Source organism: Typopeltis vanoorti, chromosome 7 (genome assembly GCF_054136105.1).
Source record: "Typopeltis vanoorti isolate ZY-2024b chromosome 7, IOZ_Tvanoo_1.0, whole genome shotgun sequence".
Classification (NCBI taxonomy): Eukaryota; Metazoa; Arthropoda; class Arachnida; order Uropygi; family Thelyphonidae; genus Typopeltis; species Typopeltis vanoorti.
Window position 1 is genome coordinate 62,622,169 of NC_143555.1, and position 20,290 is coordinate 62,642,458.

General features: G+C 35.4%; 1 protein-coding gene across 3 annotated transcripts in view; it reads left to right on the plus strand.

Moving 5' to 3' along the window:
- The window catches only part of LOC150104726 (serine/threonine-protein kinase DCLK1-like), a 274,558-nt gene that overhangs the window by 188,053 nt on the left and 66,215 nt on the right, over positions 1 to 20,290 (plus strand). For all 3 annotated transcript variants that reach the window (XR_016548579.1, XM_090395906.1, XM_090395907.1), the window contains exons 10-11: positions 4,124 to 4,257; positions 13,357 to 13,434. Coding sequence is in view for 2 of the 3 variants with exons in the window: in XM_090395906.1 (XP_090252032.1) it covers positions 4,124 to 4,257; positions 13,357 to 13,434 (212 nt within the window). In the remaining variant the exon portion in view is untranslated. The remainder of the gene's footprint in view (positions 1 to 4,123; positions 4,258 to 13,356; positions 13,435 to 20,290) is intronic.

Sequence of the window (20,290 nt, forward strand, 5' to 3'; positions counted from 1 at the left end):
CAGGCTTCTTACGTTGATAGTACCGATCTTTGACTCTGATATTGAGTTAGGGTTTGTTTTCAGATTTGTTCCAGTAGCTGACTTTTCGCTGTTCGCCCTGGTTCCCTGGCGAAAACAATGGGCGGCCTTGTGTAACTGGGCGACGTCCCAGCCGGCATGAAATTTTGTCATGTTGTACCATCATTTTTTATTTTGGTTTAACCAATAAGAATACAATTTGGTTGGCTAAATCCCAAATTGCCAGCCCATCCTCGTTCGTTCAGTATCCAAATAGATACCCAACAGGGTGCACCACGAGAAGGTGAGGATTGTACATTAGGTCAGAAGCCCTGGTCGGTTCTCCGCATTCCTTTAAAGGCTATGTGGAGGTCTCCTCTCAGTTATACAGCTTTGACCATGCACTTATCTATCTTTTATTTCTTATATAATTTGGAAACCCTCCCTAAAGACCAAACATTAAATTTCTACAAGCCACTAATAAGCAGGACACTGATCTTGCACTGGGCATTGAAATTCATCTTCCACTTAACATCAATGCCATGCACGTTGCAGGATTGAAATTGAGAGCCTATTGATCAACCAGGCCAATAAAATATGACTGTGTACTTCAATTTTGGTTTCAGATTTTTTATTGGCAAAATTTAATAGAATAATTTAAAATATTGGCAGTTTAGCACTAACATGATAATTTTGAAAATTTGATATTTACTTTTTCTTCTCCCTACTATATATTAGGCCAACCAGTCTGTTACAGAGCTAACTTAAGCTCTTAAGTCATATCTGTCCTGAGGATAAGGTGACTAACCTTATGCCTCCCGGTATATCCTGTGGCTGTAGCTCGCATGTTCACGGAGCTGGGTTGCCTGCTTGCAGAAGGAAAAACCCCAAATAAACTGGGGAGAAAAACCCTGCTGTCCACGTCCGGCTAACTTGGCTATATCTGAGAAAGATCCTTAAGCTCCTCACGTCGGCGATGGGAATCGAACCCAGGACACTTCACTCCCAGGCATATGGTTGCGAAGCGCATAGCCACTAGGCTAACCTGCAAATTCGATATTTACATTGTATTAAAATGTGTCATTCCAATTTCAGTTTTGACTCATTGCAAAATTCCAGCCACTGTGCACAAGTCAAAAATATTTTTTGCAAATCTTATAACTTTGACACACTTCTCAGTACTACAAATTACTAACAGTTATTACAAAAACATATGTATGAATTTGTTCATCTTTATGGTCCAATGTTATTCTGAACAGTTTCAAACTATTTGTATGTACAAGTTACAGAAGCTATTCATTATCTATAACTGTTATTATCTATATGAATCACATTATGAAGGAAAGTGGTATTAAATCTGATATCAAAATTGGTGATGTTAATATTAGCTCTTTACTTGGTGCAGATGTTATACTTCTGAATAAAACTAGTACAAATCTGCAAGATTCCCTGGCTAAATTGGATAAATGTTGTAATAAATATGGTATAAAAATCAGCAATAAAAAGACAATGAAAATAGACAGAAACATTGAAAACATCAACTGTATCCTGAATGGTGACCCTATAGAACAAGTAAAACATTTCAGCTTTTTAGGCACAATTTTTAGTGAAGATGGTAAATTAGATATGGAAATAGACAGCAGAATTAGTAAAGCTGATATGGTAGGAAGCCAGCTGAATAAATTTATATGGAATAAAAAAGAAATTAGTCAAAACACTATATTAACTGTATACAAAACGGTGTTCCAACCAATTCTAACTTATGGATCCATGAGCTGGGTTAGCAATAAAATACTTGATCAAAGACTGGAGACCTCTGATATGAGAATTCTGAGAAACATTAGTGGAGTGAACAACAATAATTATAATAATAAATTATTATTACTAAGTAGTAGTAAAGAGGGTGAGATGTATTTAGTGAGGCAGTTGAGTCCTGCAATGAGTCCTTGTGACTCCCTGGAGGTGTCACATAATAATAACTGTTGTTGTATGGGCACCTTCATGGAGTCTAAAATCCACACAGTCTATCGTACCTCTCTTTGAACCCATTAACAGACAAAGTGCGCACAACTGACACTGGCAACCCATTCCATCTGTTCACAATTCTCCAAGTGAAAAATCTAGTCCTGACCCCCCCCCCCCCCACTAAGCATGTCTTTTACTCAACTTTCAGGAATGACCTCTTGTTCTATACCCTCTACCTAAGTGCTGGAACATTTCCCTTACTTTAATCCTATAAAACCCTCTAAGTAACTTAAATGTTTTTATCATATTCCCTCTTACTTTGCCTATCAACCAACTTCTGCAATCCACATATATCCTTAATCTACCTGAAAGGGAACATTCCACAGACCACTCACCATCTTGGTCACTTGCCTCTGAATCCTCTCCACCACTTCCTCATCCTTAAGAAATTCAGGAGACTAGACTTGACACAGTAATCCAGATGTGGATAAAACAAAAACATTATAGGAAGGGTTATTACCTAGACTGGTTTTGTCCTTTGCAGTCTCATCATTGGGAGCCAGACCCAAGAAGATACCCAATTTATCTCAGTGCAGGAGTCATTTGCCATATATACAAGTAGGCAGTGGTGCTTTACACTTGATGAGTCAAAAAGAAATTGTTTTAATTCTACACCCAGGCATAAGCATAATGTAACTTTACAACTAGTCTACTTGTATAGAGAAGTAGACTTCAATAATAATAATAATAGTAATTAATAATAATTTATTATTAATAACAATAATAAATGGACACATGGCTTCATCTGTCCATTTCTCATCTTGTGGTGCACTTTGTTAGTAGATTCCACTTGGATGTTGTGAATAGACAAGGATGAGTTGTATTTTAAGATTTTGCTGCATCCAAATATTCTGTATTATATTAAACTAAAAGAAATGAGGCTACATGATAAAGCTTAGAAATGGTGGAAAGAGTACTATAAAAGGAATCAGATGACAGAGGTGACGTTAAACTGATAGATTCTTAATGTCCAGAGTACTTTGAAAAAAATTCTTAAAAGAAACAAGAAGTGACAGAACAGTGATAGAAAACATTCAAGAGGATTGCACTTAGAAGTACACATCAGTATTTTAGGTAGAAAAAGAAAAGCTCTCTAAAACCTGTAATAGACAGTACTGGAGTAAAAAGAAATGAGAACAGTTTGAGAATTAGAGACTTTAGAAAGGAAGTACAAGTATAATGCCATATTTAAAAGCTTCATCTATTCAAATGAACCTTGCATATTTGTCAAGTGCAGATTTGAATATAGTGCATCCCTATAAATTTTTTCTGAATGGTCCTTGTTAATTTTGTAAATAGATTTTTATTTTTAGAAGATTTAAGTAACCTGAAAGCAGTATTCTACCATATCATTTTTTTGCTGTGATTGTCTTTAATTCTAACTGCTTTGCTTTAAATATATTCATGTGTTTGTTGTTATTCTGCTCAACCTTGCAATTCCTAGTTTTTTATATGTAAACATTTAGAGATTTACTTCCTGTATCACTAGTTCCTTGTTTTTCAGTATTGCCAAATTTCTGTATTTGATGTCAAGAATCTTTATTTTTGACTATTGATTATGCGCTTCGCAACCATATGCCTGGGGAAGGAGTGTCCTAGGTTTGATTCCCATCGACGACATGAGATTAAGGATCTTCCTCAGCCATAGCCAAGTTAGCCAGTCTTGGGCATGGACAGCAGGATTTTCCCCCCAGTTTATCTGGGGTTTTTCATCCCACAAGCAGGCAAACCGGCCCTGCGAACACACACATAGATACAGTCAGGAATACTTAAAACAATCCCTCCAGCCATAGGTCTGAATTGTCAGCTATGCCAGTCCCGAGCCCGGATAAAAATAGGGGGGATTGAGGTGGTGCTGTACCTCCCAGTAAAAGGGGCTCACAGCCGTTGAATTACCATACAAAATGAATGAATGAATCAGTGTTTTGAATAGAAATGATAACTCTTTAAGTTCTACAGTTTACATTTTTACAATGCAGAATTTTGCTCAAAAATAAGTATTTTTAAAGCACCTATTAACCTCATTATTAGAAATTTTTATTTACTATGGGTAATTTGTGGCCACACAAATGCTGGAATCAATCTTCTTTGCTGTCACTAGGTTGTAGAGCATGGAAATGCCACTAAATCTCTTAAACTGGGTGATTTTGGCCTTGCAGTGGAGATTGGTGATCCATTACATACAGTCTGTGGTACTCCAACATATGTTGCCCCAGAGATACTTGCAGAAACAGGGTAAATAAATTGCTTATAACTTTTGTAACTTTTGAGCACTTCATCTTTTAAATGTATTTTCTGTGAATATAGTTCAATCTTTTTCTTCCTGTCCAAGGAAGAAAAAGATTGAACTACAATCAACAGAAGTTGAGCTGTTTGAAACATCCCAGTAGTCACTATAGTTAGGCTTCTTATGTAGCTAAATTTTTTAGTGGAGAGAAAGTCTTGTGTAACTGTATGAATACAGTTTTATGCTTTGACCTGGAAACAGAACAATAACCTATTGCAGTAACTTTGTAAAATTATTTTCTAGATATTCTTTTTTTACTTTACCTTGAGGAATTTCACAAAATAATTAATAGTTGAAAGTTAAAGATTATACTTCTTTTGATAGAATAAATATCTTATTACTATTGCAAAGATAGATAGGTTTATATGCTTGCATTTGTATCTAACAAGTTATTATAATGTTAATAAATGAGCATTAAAAATGTTGCCATTTCTTTATCAATCCTGTCCACAAAAATGGGCAACATACAGCACATTTAGGCAAATGTAGGTAATCTGGGAACCCTATTCTAGAAACCAAACCTATAGTCTAATACAAGATTTTCTGAGTCACTTTCAGGTCTTAAATTAAGCAGGATGGTAGTGTCTGACTGAGATGATTGGCTTTCACTTAAAGGCATCATTGAATAATCCTCATCAGTAATGTTTTTCCACATGTTGGCTGAAAAGCAGAGATGCTGTCTGTTCTTAGCATTACTAGCTTTCTCGTGACTTTTTTTTACAACAGTTTGTACAAAAAGGGTTGTTTACCATTTAATATGTACTGAGAAATATTTTTATGAACTGTAATATATCTTAGGTTAAACTGAATTAGTTAAGTATCAGTTTTGATTTCTGGTGTGATTTCATTGGCCAGACTGTGCTGAAATGAAAGTTCAGTACCTGAACTTTAACTATATATCTATTTAGCCAGCTGGGTTGGCAAAGTGGATAATATCTTTATTTTCAACCTACAATTTGGGTTTGAATTCCACAGTGGAAAGGATGTTTTTTCAAATAGTAGATGCTTTGGTAATAACAATGTGAGACTATCATCCTGCTTCCTGAAAGCGCTCATATAAAGATATGTTTGACATATAGCTCAAGCTTCCTGAATTATTTAACCATTAGCCCACCCACTGCTTCTGTAGCAAAAAAATCCTAGAACATGATTTAGCATCCCACTGCATCAAAACTTGTTCAGATTTTATAATTCAAGGAAATGCATCAATTTGCCATCTTTCAGCTCTTATCATAATACTGCTTAGTTTGCAGCGCTAGATTTGAAATATGGCTATTACAGCATAGTATGTAAGCAAGAAGACATAAAATTCAAAAAGTGCAGAGTTCAAAAAAGTGAAGTATCTCATCACAAACAAAAAGTGTGATATAAATTTGAAAGTCCTTTGAGCATGAGTGTGAAGAAGTAGATTGTAGAAGTACTTTGTAGCTTAAATTGATGAAATTGTACTTCACCAATTTAAATTACAAAGTTATGTGTATTTTAATTTGATGCAAAACAATGCAGTAGCCACTTGATTAAGTGTGGAATGCATTCGAGGAGTTTGGAGTCTCAGTGGGTGCTTTGGTACAGATTACAGTTGTTTTTGGGGTTTGAGTTTAAAGCTATTGCTATTATTCTATCACAGACTTTGGAGATATGAAATGTAACTCCAGATCCTTATATTGACTAACGCTTATTCTCTCACTGCCAGATTTGTTTGCTGATGTTTTAGATGAACTTTGTTTGTGGTTTTATGGCTTCATTCCATTCAAAATCAGTTCTCACTTGATGTGAATACTTCATCGAGATTTGTTGACTCTTCCAGTGCAAAGTTCATGCAACTGGACTTATTTCAGGAGCAAATGAACATTGTAAGTGGATATGAGTGGATTTCTCCAGAGCTGATGTTTTGAGTATTTTAGCTTGTGGAGTTCCTTGAAAATTTTCACCAACCAGCTTTATAGTTTTCCTTTGAGACAAAGGAATGAAGGTTTCACTACAGGATTTTTGTTCTTTTTGTAATCAATAAAAAAGAAAAAAATTCACATATTAGGTAACCAGCTCTGAAAAATGTAGGACCTTTCACATACTACAATGTAGTATTGTAGTTACAAATGTAGATGACCAACTGAATTATGAAACCCTTGTAACCTTGACAAGTTACCAAGCAAATTTCCACATAACCTTGGAAGAAAATGGACCTAGGAACATGCAAATGGATAAAGATCATCATGAAATTCCTGATATATACCTTCAAGGGGCATACAAGATATAATAGTACTACAAAAACAATTTACATGATTACTAACTTCATAAAGATCATATTTCGCAAAAAATTATCTTTTTTTTTTTTTGTAAAATATGATATTTTAAGCAATGGAAAATGAGTGAGATCAGTGCAAAATTGTGAGCTTATGCTAGTGTGCAACTGAATTCTGACTATAGAATGGGAAGTGCACATAAAAAAAAACCCTGCTTCATCAATTTTTAACCTAAAACAAAATAGCAAATGCTATTGAAAAGATTTGGCTCTTCTTATCATAGAAACCTGGTATAAAGAGGCATTACAAAAATTTTATCATATAGCAAATATGGATTACAGAAGGTTCACTGCCTGAAGAACCATCTCAGAGCTTCTTATATTGCATAATGCATTCATGAAGTAGCAGCAAAAACTTTGGTCACCAAGAATTCAGTAGTTTGTCACCCATTTCCTTTAATATGAAGCATTAACAAAGAAATGCAGTATCATTAAACAATAATACAGGAATTGGAGGACACTCGATTAGCCTTTCAAAATGAGAAGGAAAACCACATTGAGACCATCAGTAATTACATATCAGATGAATAAAATCAGAGAAAATGTACCTAGTAACTAATTCATTAGGCACTAAAAGGAATTCCCCAAAAGACTAAGAATCAAAGGTAAAACATGGTAAGAATTCGATTCATCAAAATTCATTAAAAAATTAATTTTGCTATAGAAGTTTTGCTAGAAGTAATTCAAAAAGAACTTTCCATTATGTGCAAGAATTTGAAACTGCATTAAAAAACCTAAAAGAATGAAAGAACACCTAGATTAGATGATATAACTGCAGAAGCTATTAAACTTGGAGGAAATTAGTTTTTTTAGAAACAACTAAATATCTGCAGCACTAGTCACGTTCAGTAATATTCCATCACAGTGGAGGGAAGGCCAAATAATACCAGTACCTCTCCCCTTCCTCTCCCAAAAAACCAATTTAAACAACCCAGAAAATTAGAGGAATTGCACCACTTTCTGTTACACTAAACATTTACAGAATGTACCACCTCTTCTACTCAAAAATCAAGCAGATTTCTTGAAAAATCCAAGAGTTGAACATATCTGTTGCCATAAGAATGAACAAGAGATTAAAAAAAGAAATATTTTAATCCCGAACTTCATAATTTCTCAAAAGCCTTTAAATCAGTCAATAGACAAAGGATATTCAAAATTTTCAGTTATGGTATAGCCTTGAAAAAAAGCAGTAGCAGAAACATACCAGCATTTACCCTGCAAGAGTAATATGGTTAATGAAAGATCATTAGAGTTCTTAAGGAAAGATTTTGGCATATTGCTTTATTATTAACTACCTTTTCATACTCACAGACTAATCACCACAGGAAATTGATATAGAATAATGCTTGAACATTCCTTGAGGCCATATAAACATTCTTTGCTTTGCAGATTTGCTAATTAACATTTAGACTGCCCAAAATCATGCAGATAATTTATGTAAAAATGCAGCATTGATTGGGTTGTCAACAGCAATAAAAGTAAAGTCACAAGAATTGTCTCTGTAACATATTAAAAGAACAATGATTACATCCTTCAGCTTGAAAACACCAGTTAGATTCTCATCGTGAATCAGAGGAATCTTTATATGATATGCACTTTTTTTAATTGAATGCGAGTTAGCTGATCTCATATGGAAGGTAGCAGGGTTTTCCTTTCTGGAAACCAGTTGCTCATTCTGTGTACAGATAAATCTGCCCTAGTACAAATCTAATTTATACATACAAAATACATACTCAGGCGTGATAGACAGTACTGCATGTAGCTGAGGATTGTGGAGTTGGGTAAAATGGAGTACCCTCCCACCATGATGACACCTTGGAGTGCTGCGTTATAAAATTAAAACAAAACGGAATGAAACAAACGACCACGCTCTTGAAGTAAGATTGTCAGTACCTTGGTTCTTACATAACTGCTGACATATTGTTACATCGTTACTTTCTTCTATTTTTCTATCTTTATTATCTCAATAAATGCTATTATGTATTCTATTGTCTAGCCTATCTCATTTCTATCTAGGGTTGTTTCCTCTTCAGATACTGGCAAATTTATGTTATGCTGTGCCACCAGTATTCTATAACAGAAAAGTTTCTTGTTCAAGGAAACAATCCTAGATCTTAAGGCACACACACATCATTTTACACTTCGTTACGGTTATATAGATTTCTGGTACTTTGCAGTCATGACCTGTAATCTATCATTATTTACCTTCTAAATTCTTCCTGCTAAGGTTCTATTTTATAAGTGGTAATTTGATCTCACAATCGGGCATGACTCAGGCATATGTAATAAAACACGTTTATTGGAAAATCGAACATTTACAGTTAAGATGCAACATATATTCAATGCTAAGGAAATCAGCACATGCTAAGTAAAATCAGTTCAAAGAATGCTATACAACATTACATAACCTGTAATCTCTTTTCACAAATTATTCTTAAGTTACACATTTACACATTCTCAAGTTTTTCAGTTAAAGCTCCCAGCAATACCCATTTCATTTTATCAGGTTCAAACTCATTCAGTAATATAACTGCCTCCAGACAATCTTTGCTAAAGGAAACGTTATTTCCAAAAGGGAATTATCACTAAAGTCCTCTAATAATTGTCCATACTTTATGCTTACACACATTTTTCCTTCCTCTAACATTTCTGAAACATACAATAAAATTTTCTACATTACCGATTCTGTTCTGGACCATGTATCGCTTCCACGTGGTCTGGTTACTTTCTGATTATTCCGTCTCTGCACCTGGCATTGGGCTCGCGCTGTTCTTGAATTCTGCTTCTGGACACGAACGTGTTTGCTGCCGCTTCTAAGGGGACTTTCTCTGCTCCTTCTCTTGGGACATCCAGCTATTGGCATGATTCTGCAAGGCCGATAATTCACGAACGGCTCTGTGTGGAATTTCTTAGGCATCTCCAGGAAAAGGTCCACTGTCCGACATCGCAACACCTACGCATAAAGAATAATTATATTCTTTCTCGAACTACCAGTCAAAATCACCAAGCAGGAACCAGGAAAAAGAGGGTTGTAATATGGCACGCATCGCTTTATATTCTCACTTCGTGTGCCCTCTTTCTTTGCTGTATCCTTTTCGCACGACTCTTCATTTATGTCCCCAAGTTGATCTCCTGCTTTCCCTTTGCTGTTAGGGTGCTGTTTTCTTGGAAAGCTTGCTAACGTCACCTTCCGCATATATTATTGCCTCTGGCATTACACTAAACTGGGTGGTTAGTAAGCATCCTATGGACTGCTACTTATAAATTGTCTGGAGACTTACAACACACTGGATATCTTAATGAACTAAATATTTTCCTTACACAAATACTATATTATGACACAAATTCTCACTTTGATTTCTGTTTAAACAACAACAAGATCTTAGTAAATTACATACAGAGGAATATATATTTTCACATATAGTAAACACGTTTTCCTTATTTTCTGCTGAAGTGCAGACATCTCCTTAAATTGTTAGTTTTTGCATGTTAGATCCTGAATGAATAATTTCCTTTCAAAATTTCCCCATTCAGGATCTAACAACACCTTGGAGTGCTGTGTTATAAAATTGAAACAAAACAGAATGAAACAAACGACCATACTCTTGATGTAAGATTGTCAGTACCTTGGTTCTTACATAACTGCTGACATTTGGTTTAAAAAAAAAAAAAAAGCACAAAGTTGTTCAATCCATAACAGCCTAATATCTGAAAATCCAGACTCATCACCACAAATACCAAAATAGCAAAATTTGTGTGTACCAAACCATCAGTCAAGCCATATTTATATCATCATCATCATCATCATGCGTATCAAGGATTTAGGCCTAGCATGGCCTGTTCCAGCCTTAGAAGTAATCGTTTAAGAGAATGTCCTGGTTTTCTTTTTCCTAATGGCTTGTACTTTTTTTAAGGCTTGTTTTGGTAATATTTCTGTTTTCATTCTTTGAACGAGTTCCATATTTATATATCTTTGTCTAACATGCCTTCAATCACTGTTAGGTCATGAATGGCCAGATCATGTTCATAATATCATTCTTGAAAGATGGCAATGACCTCTAATAGAAAAGTTAGCTGAGGTGGTTAGGACAACTTAGACATCCATCCTTTACCTATGGTCATTGCTTTGATTGACAAGAGGAAGGCCAGGAAAACAGCTCTAGCAATGACCTCTAATAGAAAAGTTAGCTGAGGTGATTAGGACACAACTTAGACATCCATCCTTTACCTATGGTCATTGTTTTGCTGGACAGGAGGAAGGCCAGGAAAACAGCTCTAGCGATATGAATAATTATTTTTGGAAATGACTTATTATTAAGAGACTCCGTCATGGAGTAAAGGACTAATCGATGGAGGCCACATACTGCATGCACGGCTATCATACTTGTTCTTGAATTCATTCACACTGCTTGTGAACGCACACACAATTGCAATCCATTCCGATCACCCACCACTCTGAGAGAAAAATCTAGACCTCACTCCTTTTTAGTGGCATTTATTCTCAACTTCCAAGGATGCCCTATTGTCCTTTCCTCACCTCCATAAAATGAAAAATTCCATTAGTTCAAATCCTGTTTGACCTTTTCAGAAGGTAAGTCTTAATCATATCACCTCTATCTCCTGTTTGCTAGTGTCTGCAAATTCTCATTATCTTCATAATCAATATTCCACAATCCTGATATTATTTTTAACACACTCCACTGTATCAGAATTACAAATGGAAACCAAACTTGCATAATAGTCCAAGCGCAGTCTTATCAAGCTTGTGAAGAGGCAAAATAACATCCTTTACATGCTAAAGTGTGTTTCAGGATTGCAATCATCTTTTAAGTTGTAATTGCAATCTTTGCTACATGGTCCCTGAACTTCAACACTATGTACTAACACTCCAAGATCCTTAGCCTGATCAGTTTCTTCTAGCATAATCCCACCAATATAATATGACATTGGATATCTCATTACACCAAAGTGCATGACTTTACATTTACTGACATTGAACTGACATCCATTTTCTCATGCCCACAATTCCAGCCAATTCAAATCATTCTGCAAGTACTGCATGCATATCAGCCACATTCTGATTGCCCTACCTATCTTTGCATCATCAGCAAATAGATGTATATCACCTATGAAATCCTTTCTGATGTCCTTAATGTACAGATTGAATGGACCAATCACTCCATCTGCATTCAGTAGTTATTCTTTCATATTCTTTCCTTTACTTGTAGCATATTGATAGAATTCTTTGGGGTTGTCTTTAGCTTTCAGAGCTGGTTTCTTTTCATAGTCGGACTTAGCTTTCTGTACAATAGTTGCGACTCTTCTAGCCTGCATAATGGACATCATCCAATATTACTTCCACGTCATCCTATTCTTACGAATCTCTTGCTTGATAAGATTACATTACATGTCCATTTTACTCCTATCCTATTTATTCTTTGAACTCTTAGGACACATTCTGATGTTGCATCATCTAAGTGTTTTTTAAATGCTTCCCATGCACTGTCGATATTCTTCCATCCAGCAACCAATATCATTGTGCTGAACTCAGTATACCCCTCAGTGGGTCATGATTTCCTGCTTTGTAGTTCAGCATGCAACCTTTTCTAAATGGAACATTTGTGAACTTAGTTACTTCCCAAGTGAGTACTACATGATCACAGACAGAATAGTGAAGTATTTAATTGAAACACCCTCTGACGCTATAATCAAATCTAACACTTTGACTTCTAATTCCTTCTGTTACATGCTGCATGAGGAAGTTGTCTCACAACAACTCAATAAATTCAGTTTCATTTTTCTCAAGAAATTTTACTGCTACCCAATCAATATTTGGATAATTAAATTCTCCCATTATGATTACTCTTTTCTTCGCCCATTTCTCTATTTGGTGATGCATTTCTTCATCACTAGCAACTGATCCACTAGGTCTGTAACAACTCTCCACTATGTAATTGATCGTGTTAGATTCTACCTCACACCAGATGGCTTTAAATTCAGTGCTACGTGATATACTCTTACTAGTACTACAATCATAGGTCTCAACACTAACTAGATTCAAGTCTTCTGATATCATTAGCAGCATGCCTCCTCTCCTAGCCTGTTTATCCTTCCTCAAAATACTGTACCTTTACACCCAATACCAAATAGTATGTCTGATTTTGATAGCCAGGTCTCAATGTGTACAATTTGAGGTCCCAAGATATTGACCAAGGCAACAAACTCTACCCCTTTGTATTTCTGATACTCCTAGCATTTGTGTATAGACATAATAATCTACCTGCATGACACAGTTGAACAACTTGCAGATATCTATTCTTCTCTAGTGCCTTATACATGTAGACATCTTTTGCACACATTTGATGGTTCTGAACCAGATGAACACAAAGTTGAAATTGTTCTCTCCTCGTAATCATTTCCATGATAATACCCATTCCCATCATTAACATTGTCACTCTTATACTCATGTTCTCATCATTCCTACCATTATAATTTAGTTTTCCTGATTCTCTGTGTTAGATATCATATCAGTTATTAGTTTTTTCAAGACTCTTGATACCAAATGCATTGAGGTGTAGGCCACCCCTCTTATACAAATCTAATCTTCCCTCAAACTCGATCCACAAATATTTCAAAATGTGCATTTCAAAACATTGTATTATTTCTGGTTTTTTAAGCAACTTTAATTTATTTTATTATTATTTAATTTTAATTATTTACTTCACAGTTTATTTTACTATTTCAGGTATGGTCTAAAGGTAGATATATGGGCTGCAGGTGTTATAACTTACATTTTATTGTGTGGATTCCCACCTTTTGTCAGGTAAGATTTTTTTTTTTTAAGAGGAATGTCTTTGTTGGCCATGTCAATGTTCAAAGAGTCTGCTGAGGTAATTCACTCGCATGGCATATTAACAGCAACCAAGGAATTATACTTCATGACATCTCGAAGGCCTTAATTAGTGTATGTTTACTGGCCTGGTTGACAAAGTGGTTACTACACCTATTTTCCAACTACCAGGCTACAGGTTTGAATCCTATCATGGGCATGGATGCTTGATTGTCTCCAGGTGGCAATGAGTTTCATTACCTGGTGTGAGACCACCACCTCACCTATTGGAGGCCTGAAGTGACTTGAAAAAGTTCCATGTTTGGTCTGTAGAGTTTCTGGACTATGTAAAAAGTAAATTAAAAATACAAAATAAAGTAAAAAATGGAAAAAAAAATCCTTACTCCATCCACAGCACAAAAATTACTATAAGTTTGCAAATGACATTTTGTGGACAGGAACAACATAAAAAAAATTAACATTAACGACTTCTGTTATGCCATCAATTGTGCTACAATCTGTTTACATAACAATGTACAGATTGTGTATATTGATCCCAATGATACACGTGGCTGACTAATTGTTTGCTATGTGTCATTTTGTAAAATAATGGCAGAAGTGCTTTAGATCCTTTTGTACATGCCTTGTAAATCTTCTTGACAGTGCTCTCAGCCTACAGCAAAACATTTTGAACAATGTTCAGTTTAGAGTTTAACCTGTTGTAATTATGTGGCTGTAATCTCAACTTCACACAAATTGCTTACTACAGATGTACTTTATACACACACACACACACACACACACACACACACACACAAAGATCCTTTTTAGAAAATTCTTTCTTAGAGATTTTTTGCCTGTGTTCACATTAATGACCATGCTATTATTTATTATTAAATTTGGCCAACTGTCCTTCATAAATAAAATACCCATTCCTCAACTGGAGTCTGTCTTCAAAGTAAATAGACTCTAGTAGAGGAATGGCTTTCTGAGAAGAGTATTATAGAACATCGGACTTCTTAAATAACAAATCTGGTCTTGCATGACATGCAGTGGGTATAAGAGTCCACTCCATGTCATATCCATTGCATGACTAGTCACAGAATGGATCCCTTGGTCAAAATGCTGAATTTTCATTTAATTGTTTAATTAATCATTTAATCATATTGCATCATTACAATGAACCTTTCTATTCCTAAAATCTAAGGAATTATACTAAATTGCATTAAGTATATAATGTTAAAATTTGAATTAATATAATCTTAAGAAGCAGCAATACCATTCTGTCCAAACATGAAGAGAAACTTCTTGATTGGAAGGCAGTTTCAAGTAGAGCTATGTGGGCAAACTTCAGAATGGGGAAATAGATAATGAAATTTATTTGTACTTATGGTCACACAGAAAGTTCTAAGGAAGAAATGGAAGAATTTTTTTGTCATTAGAAGCATCTGACAAAGAAAATGGAAAAAGTAGTCCTTGTTGAAGATCTGAACAGCAGAGTAGGAAACGAATCCCACCAGGCACATAGGAACATTTTGGTAAAAAATTTGGAGAAAACATTTTTCTCCAAATTTCAAAATAAGTATTTATTGGCCATGGGCTATTCATTATTAACACCTCATTTCAACATAAAGATGTGCATGAGTCCACATGGAGAGAAGACGAGAAATAAAGAGCCTCATTGACTGCCATTGTTGATAGTGATATCACCATGCTGATACAGGAGGTGTACAGAGGATTTGAAATTGAAAGTGACTGTTACTAATTAGTACTAAGCAGGATAAAAACGAATATCACATTGAAAAGAGTAGTATGTAAAAAAAAGTTTTTAAAAGAATTAAAGTTGAGCAGCTTTTACAGGTAAATTGTAGACTTGACTATACAAACAGTATTCAAGAAAAAATAAAATGAAAACAAGAACCAAACCTTGGAGTCTTGGTGGCAAACTCTAAAAACGACATTGATTCAGCTAGGGAGGCATGTGTTAAGGTTGTCTGCAAGGATAGAAAAATAAGAACACCATTGTATACACAAGAAGTTAAAGAAACAGTCCTGGAAAAGAAAGCATACCAAATGTTCCTGGCAAATTAGTCAGCAGATGCCCTAAAAGAATCCAGAGAAAAATGTAAGAGCTAAGCTGTAAAAGTAGCCAAACAAAGGGATGGGAAGACTGGTAAGAGTATGGAAAATAAATATTTGGAAGATAGCAAAATGCTATTGAAGAAGCTTAGAAATGGAGGAAAGAGTACTGTAAAAGGAGTCAGATGATAATAGTGACATGAAAACTACAGATAAGCATATCCTAGATGTCTGGAGTAATTACTTAGACTTAAATGAACCAAGCAGTGACAGAATCATACTAGAAAATTTTCAAGAGGAATGCAAAGAAGAGTACATATCAATACTTGAGGTAGAAAAAGCTGTCAAAAACTTGAAATGTGGAAAGGCAGCTGGATTAGATGATATTTGACCAGAAATGTTTAAGTATGGAGGTATAAATATTTTGCAGTGGCAACACTGCATAATTCAGAAGGCCTTGTCAGAAGGTTGAATTGCTGGTTATTTTGGTTAGAACTCTCATAGTACTCATATGTAACAAAGGGAATAAAGCTGAATGTGAGAATTACAGAGGAATTTCTTTACTAAGTGTTCCAGGTAAGATTTATGCAAGCATACTTGAAAAGGGGTTAATGAAGTTTGTGGAAGAGAACTTAGAGAAGAACAAGCTGGGTCCAGGCCAAATAGAGGTTGTCAATATAAGATTTTTACTTGAAGACAAATAGTTGAACTTGCGGTAATATGACAAGGATCGGTACTTTAGTTTTGTAGATCTATAAAAGGCATTCGACATGGTGCCCAGAGGAAAGAGTTTCAAAATACTACAATTATAAGGGGTGAATGAAACATTATACATAGTGTATATTTAAGTTGTCGATCAGCAGTTGGAATTGAGGAAAATACAGGAAGATGGTTTGATGTAAAATCAAGGGTAAGATAAGGATGCACATTATCTCCACTCTTATTCATCATCTATATGGATCACATTATGAAAGAGGCGGCATAAGGCCTGATATTAGAATTGGAGATATGAAACTTAGCTCTTTGCTTTATGCAAATGATGATGTACTCCCAAAAGCATCTAGTCGAAGTCTCCAGGATTTTAAATTGAATAATAGCTGTAACAAATTTGGCATGAAAATCAGTAAAAAGACCAAAACTATGAAAATAGGCCAGAACATAAACTTCAGCTGCATTCTAAATGGAGATCCTATAGAACAAGTAAAATATTTCAGCTATTTAGGCACAGTTTTTAGTGAAGATGGCAGGCTAAATCTGGCAATAGACAACAGAATAAGCAAATCTAGTATGGTAGGTAGGCAGCTGAATAAATTTATATGGAATAAGAGAGAAATTAGCCAAAACACTAAACTAGCAGTATACAAGATAGTGTTCAAACCAGTTTTCAGTTATGAATCTGAGAGTTGGATTAGAAATGAAGCACTTGATCAAAGAGTAGAGACCACAGATATGAGGATTCTGTGGAAAAGTGGGGAGTGAATTAATGGCAGAATCATATTAAAAATTGAAGAAAGGAACTTGACATTATTAGCATTCAAGAGTGTGTCAGCAGAGCTAACCTAATGTGTAATTCTGTGGGAAGACACCCACAGGAATACAAATGTTTACTTGGACTGATTCAGTCAGTAGTGTCTGACTATGTTAGATATGACGGTATTGAAGTGCTCAAAAGAAATTGTTGATAATAATGTAAATTCATCATGTAGTTCTGTCATAGTAACTGAACACACCTTGAGGCTACATATTAGGAAATTGATGATGATAATCTTAAGTTCATAAATTTAATCTATATATGGTTTTTTTAATTGCATTTTACAAAATGTATTCATCTGCTATGTAAAGTTTAATTGTGTACCGTTTTAGCGCATAGTGTGTATACACCAGATGATAGTCGTTGTCATGTTTACATCTGGTTAATATGAATTTTTAATCTTGTAGCATCAGCAGTATATACAAACACAGGACAGTAAAATATTTTTATTATAAATACAAATGGTGCATAAGGGTCAAGCTGTATAACTGAGAGTAGACCTCCACATAGCCTTTAAAGGAATGCGGAGAACTGATCAGGGCTTCTGACCTAATGTCCAAACCTCACCTTCTCATGGTGCACCCTGTTTGATATCTACCTAGATACCGAACAAACGAGGATGTGCTGGCAATTTGGGATTTAGCTGACCAAATTGTATTCTTATTGGCCTAAACCAATATCCAAAATGATGGTACAACATGACAAAATTTCATGCTGACTGGGGCATCTCCCGGTTAAACAAGGCCCTCCATTGTTTTCACCAGGGCGAACAGCGAAAAGTCAGCTACTGGAACAAATCTGAAAGCACACCCCCAACTCAACATCACCAGAGTTAAAGGTCGGTACTATCAGCATAAGAAGCCTGAATGTCAAAGAACTGGAGCTAGCTGAGGAATTAGATTAGTACCAGATCGACATAATAGGGGTGACTGAAGCAAAAAAGACAAAAACTGGTGAGATCTTTCTGAGCAATAAATACAAATGTTATATTCAGGAAATGACAATTGGGGATAAAGAAGAAGTAGCCATAGTATTCAACACAAAATATGAGGCTAATCTTCTTGAATGGTAGGCAGTCTCAAGTAGAGTCAAGTGGACAAATATCAGAATGGGGAACTGGACAATGAGACTTATTTGTGCCACATCTATGATCCCACAGAAGGTTCTACTAAGGTAGAAGTGGAGGGATTTTTTGAGGCTTTAGAAAAAGCAACTGACACGATGAAAAATGAAAAGTTGGTCCTTGTTGGGGATCGAAATAGCTGAGTAGGAAATGATTGTCAGACATACAAAAATGGTTTGGGAAAATTTCGAGAGAAGAGCAAAGCTAATAATAATGGCAAATACCTGTTGGATTTCTGCTCAGGACATGGACTGGTTATTACTAACACAATGTTCCAACATAAAAAATGTGCACAAATTCACATGGAGAGAAGAGGCAAGGAATAAGAAAAGTCTCATTGACTATGTTATTGTTGATAGTGATGTTTTCTCCCTGCAGGACACCAGAGTGTACAGAGGATTTGAAATTGGAAGTGATCACTATTTAGTCTTGAGCAGGATAAAATTGAATTTCATATTGAGAAGAATAACATGTAAGAAAGTTCTAAAGTGAATAAAAGTTGAGCAGCTCTCAGATGTGAACAGTAGACTAAAATACACAAAGATTATTGAAGAAAAAATGAAAGAGTTTTAGAACAGGAACCAAACCTTGGAGATTCAGTGGCAAGCCTTGAAGACAACCCTGATTGATTCAGCCAGAGAGGCATGTGGTGAGGTAGTCTGCAAGGATAGAAAAATCAGAACTCCATGGTGGACACAGGAAATTAAAAAGGCAGTGAAGGAAAAGAAGAAAGCACATCAAAAGTTCCTGGCAAATAAGGCAGCTTTTGCTCTTAGAGAATACAGAGACAAATGTAAGAAAGTGAAACACTGTGTAAAAGTAGCTAAACAGAAGTCATGGGAGTACTTTGGCAAGAACATAGAAAATAAATATCAAGAAGGTGGCAAAATATTCTGGAGGTTGTGAAGAAGCTCAGAAATGGAGGAAAGAGTGCTGTAAAAGGAATTAGAGATGATAAAGGTGACATGAAAATGGGAGAAAAAGATAACTTGAAGTATGGAGTAATTATTTTGAAAAACTGCTAAATGAAATAAGCAGTGATGAGCACAGTGGTAAAAAACACTGAACTGACCAGGCATGCAGTCAGGAATACATATCCATACTTGAAGTAGAAAAAGCCATCAAAAGCCTGAAATGTGGAAAGGCAGCAGGAGTAGATGATATTCGACCAGAAATGCTCAAGTATGGGGGTATAAAAGTCATACAGTGGCTGCACTGCTTAGTTCAGAAGGCCTGGACAGAGGGATTCAAGATAATTGGAGTACAGCTCTAATAGTACCCATATATAAAAAGGGAAATAAAACTGAATGTGAGAATTACAGATGTATTTCCCGACTGAGTGTTCCTGGCAAGATCTATGCAAGTATACTTGAGAAACAGTTGAGAAGAATTGTGGAAGAAAAGCTGGGTGAAGAACAAGCTGGATTCAGGCCAAATAGAGGTTGTCAGGATCAGATCTTCACTTTACGACAAATAATTGAGAAAGCATGAGAATATAACAAAGATCTGTATTTAAGCTTTGTCGATCTGGAAAAGGCATATGACAAGGTGCCAAGAGAGAAGCTATTCAATACGCTGCAGTTATATGGTGTCAATGGGGCAATTTATCAAGCAATAGTTAGTCTTTATTTGAGTTGTAAGTCAGCAGTGAGAATTGAATGAAGTACAGGAAGATGGTTTAATGTTAAATCTGGTGTGAGACAAGGATGTACATTATCCCCTCTGTTGTTATTCATTATCTATATGGATCAAATTATGAAGGAAAGTGGTATTAAACATGATATCAGAATTGGAGATGTTAATGTTAGCTCTTTGCTTTATGCGAACGATGTTATACTTCTTAATAAATCCACTACAAGTTTGCAAGATTCCCTGACTAAATTGAATAACTGTTGTAATAGATATGGTATGAAGGTCAGCATTAAAAAGACAAAGACAATGAAAATAGAATTGTTGAAAATGTCAACTGTGTTGTGAACGGAGAACCTGTGGAACATGTAAAACATTTCAGCTACTTAGGCACAATTTTTAGTGAAGATGGTAAATTAAATATGGAAATAGACAAAATCAATAAAATTGGTATGGTAGGAAGTCAATTGAATAAATTCATTTGGAAT